General features: G+C 31.1%; 1 protein-coding gene across 1 annotated transcript; it reads right to left on the minus strand.

Moving 5' to 3' along the window:
• Positions 1-6: 6 nt before the first annotated feature.
• Positions 7-2,564, minus strand: LOC105460417 (ATP-binding cassette sub-family G member 1-like; the record flags this gene model as incomplete). Its single annotated transcript, XM_011706859.1, has 4 exons — positions 2,425-2,564; positions 849-1,159; positions 340-513; positions 7-76 (listed from the first exon to the last, which is right to left on the minus strand). Coding segments are annotated over exons 1-4 (685 nt in total), but the record flags the coding sequence as incomplete, so codon positions are not given.
• Between the last annotated feature and the right edge of the window lie 6 nt (positions 2,565-2,570).

Here is a 2,570-nt window from a genome sequence, read left to right on the forward strand (position 1 = left end):
TTTGACTGCTGGGTTGATGTATAGCACAAATCACAGTACAGTTTGCTCTCGCCATATTGTGCAGCATGTTAACGAGCTATTCAACGCGTAAATCATACATAAAATATATTAAGAGCATGTGAAGATTTAGTGATGATCTTTCAAAATAACATGTCTTAATATTTTAGTTACGTTACTACAATATTGTTAGAAGTTTCGCGTTTATACAGAATTATTAATGGAATATAACAAGAAACAAATATCGATTTACATCAATTAATTAACAATTCAAATAACGTTTTTGTAAAGCAATTGTTACTGATGTATAGCTATATTAATATTTAGTAATCTATGCTATACTTGATTACTGGCCGCACTGTCGAGTCCGCTTGTTGGTTCGTCTAGTAAGAAAATGGATGGTTTGGCGATCATTTCCACGCCGATGGAGAGTCTTCTTCGTTCACCACCGCTTAATTTACTCGCCAATGTGTCCAGACAATTTGTCAAGCCGAGATTTTTTGCGATATCATTTACCTGAAAGAAATATTTAATATATGATGTACGATGTGTCAATTTATATAACTTTATTCAGCATTTTATTTATCATAAGATAAGTGCTAGTAAAAATATCAATATGAAAAATATATCATAATTACACATCATATAATATATTTATATTTACTTATAATTATTATGTATATTTAATATTTTAAATATACAAAACATATTAAAATGTATTATTAGGTATATAATAATATGTTATTATTTATTACATTTAGTATATAGTATATGTATGAATAAATATTATTTTATATATTGTACACACTTGGAATGTGTCTTTCGCATTTTTATTTATTTATTATACTTACAATTAAATGAACTGCTCGTTCATTTTGATTAATGTTGAGTTTCAAACGTGCCGCTATATAGAATGTTTCTCTCGTTGTGAGGAACGGCAATAGATGAAATTTTTGCGGTACGTAGCACGCCTGTTTACGAAACATTCCTGTATTCTGTTCAACGCCATTTACAATAATGGTACCTTTAACGCCGTTCAGTCGTTTGCCTGATATGATTTTCAGCAGGGTGGTCTTTCCCGCGCCGGAAGGACCAATTATCACCGTGACTTTTCCCGGTTCGAAATGCCCCGTTACATTACGTAGGACTGTTTTCTCAGTTTCTACAGTAAACATTAATTCTTTAACTATGTCTATGCGACGTGTGAAAAACGCGATATTGATCATGCGTGTCGTGTTTACACACAATTAAGATTTATATTTTTTTTATTATTTTATCTTATTATATTATCTTATATCTTATCTTATATTATATTATCATATATCTTATCTTATTATATTATTTTATATCTTTTTATATTAAATTAACTTATGAATTTACTTGATTCTTTCGCTGTACTAACGTCGTGAGCAGATGTCATTGCATATTTTGAAAGTTGTATTGAGAATGATGTGATATAATAACAAATTATAGTAAAAAGTAAAAAATGTTAAATAATGCGCGAGTCTGTAATGCTAATAAAAAAAAAATATTTTTTTTCTTATAATTTACTTTTTATCGATATTTTTTTAAAACATTTTTCAAAAGAAATTGTAAAAAATTTTTTTATTAAATATTAGCAAAATTACAGCGATTTAAAGAGCACACAGTTAGAAAAGTCACTTGATGTTGCAATACAAGAACACAGTCTCTTTTCGAATGAGCAACTGTGGGAATGATGTTAATAATAAGGTGACGATTTAAAGGTAAGAAATAACATGAGCATTATTATGAGGGAGAGAAATGAAGTCTTATTGAGAAAAGAGTTTAAAGTGCAGCCATCATAAAAGGCAATACTGATACTAAGAGAGAGATGCACGAAAGAGATGAGGGCGAAACAGAGAAAGTGATGCCGCTTAATATGACGAAAGCCATTTTGATAGCTTTATTAATAGCTTAATTTTTTGGATTAATGCTCCGTTCCGTGGTCTCGCCATTGTTCTGTATGACTTTTCTGCTTGTTAAATAAACGCGTTTCTTTGGTTTTAGGTAGTTTCAGTTAAAACTTTGGGATATACATAGATCTGTTGATTATTTTACGTCTAATGCGCATATTTTGGAGGGAAAAAAAATGAGTGAAGAACATGAGCAAAAAGTATTTGTGCAACATATGTTGCAACGCAATGGTACGCACGGATGTAACAATATATTATTTCAATCGAGGAAATAAACCAATCTTATACTAAACTTTCGTATACTCTTTGTATTTAAAGTGAAATGGGTACATGTTCGAAATTTACCGAATGCAAGAAGGAAAGTTCTACGGTACGTTAGAGAGATATCTGCGTTATCTAGCACAGCTATAAAAAACAAACTAAAACGTATTAGGGTATTGACAGAAAAATCGCGACTTTCGTGGATGCGTATGATAGCGGATGATAAACTTGCCTTTGCGATTGCGACGAACCGAGTAACAGATATCATTGAATTCGATGTACATTTGCGTGTTCCGCGATTTTTCAAGTCCCAGCAATTTTTCCGATTCCTGCACATGGATCTTGCAATCGTTATTTAGCATCCCCGTTGCGTTATTT

This window comes from Wasmannia auropunctata, unplaced genomic scaffold (genome assembly GCF_000956235.1).
Source record: "Wasmannia auropunctata unplaced genomic scaffold, wasmannia.A_1.0 LD322385.1, whole genome shotgun sequence".
In the NCBI taxonomy this organism is placed as follows: Eukaryota; Metazoa; Arthropoda; class Insecta; order Hymenoptera; family Formicidae; genus Wasmannia; species Wasmannia auropunctata.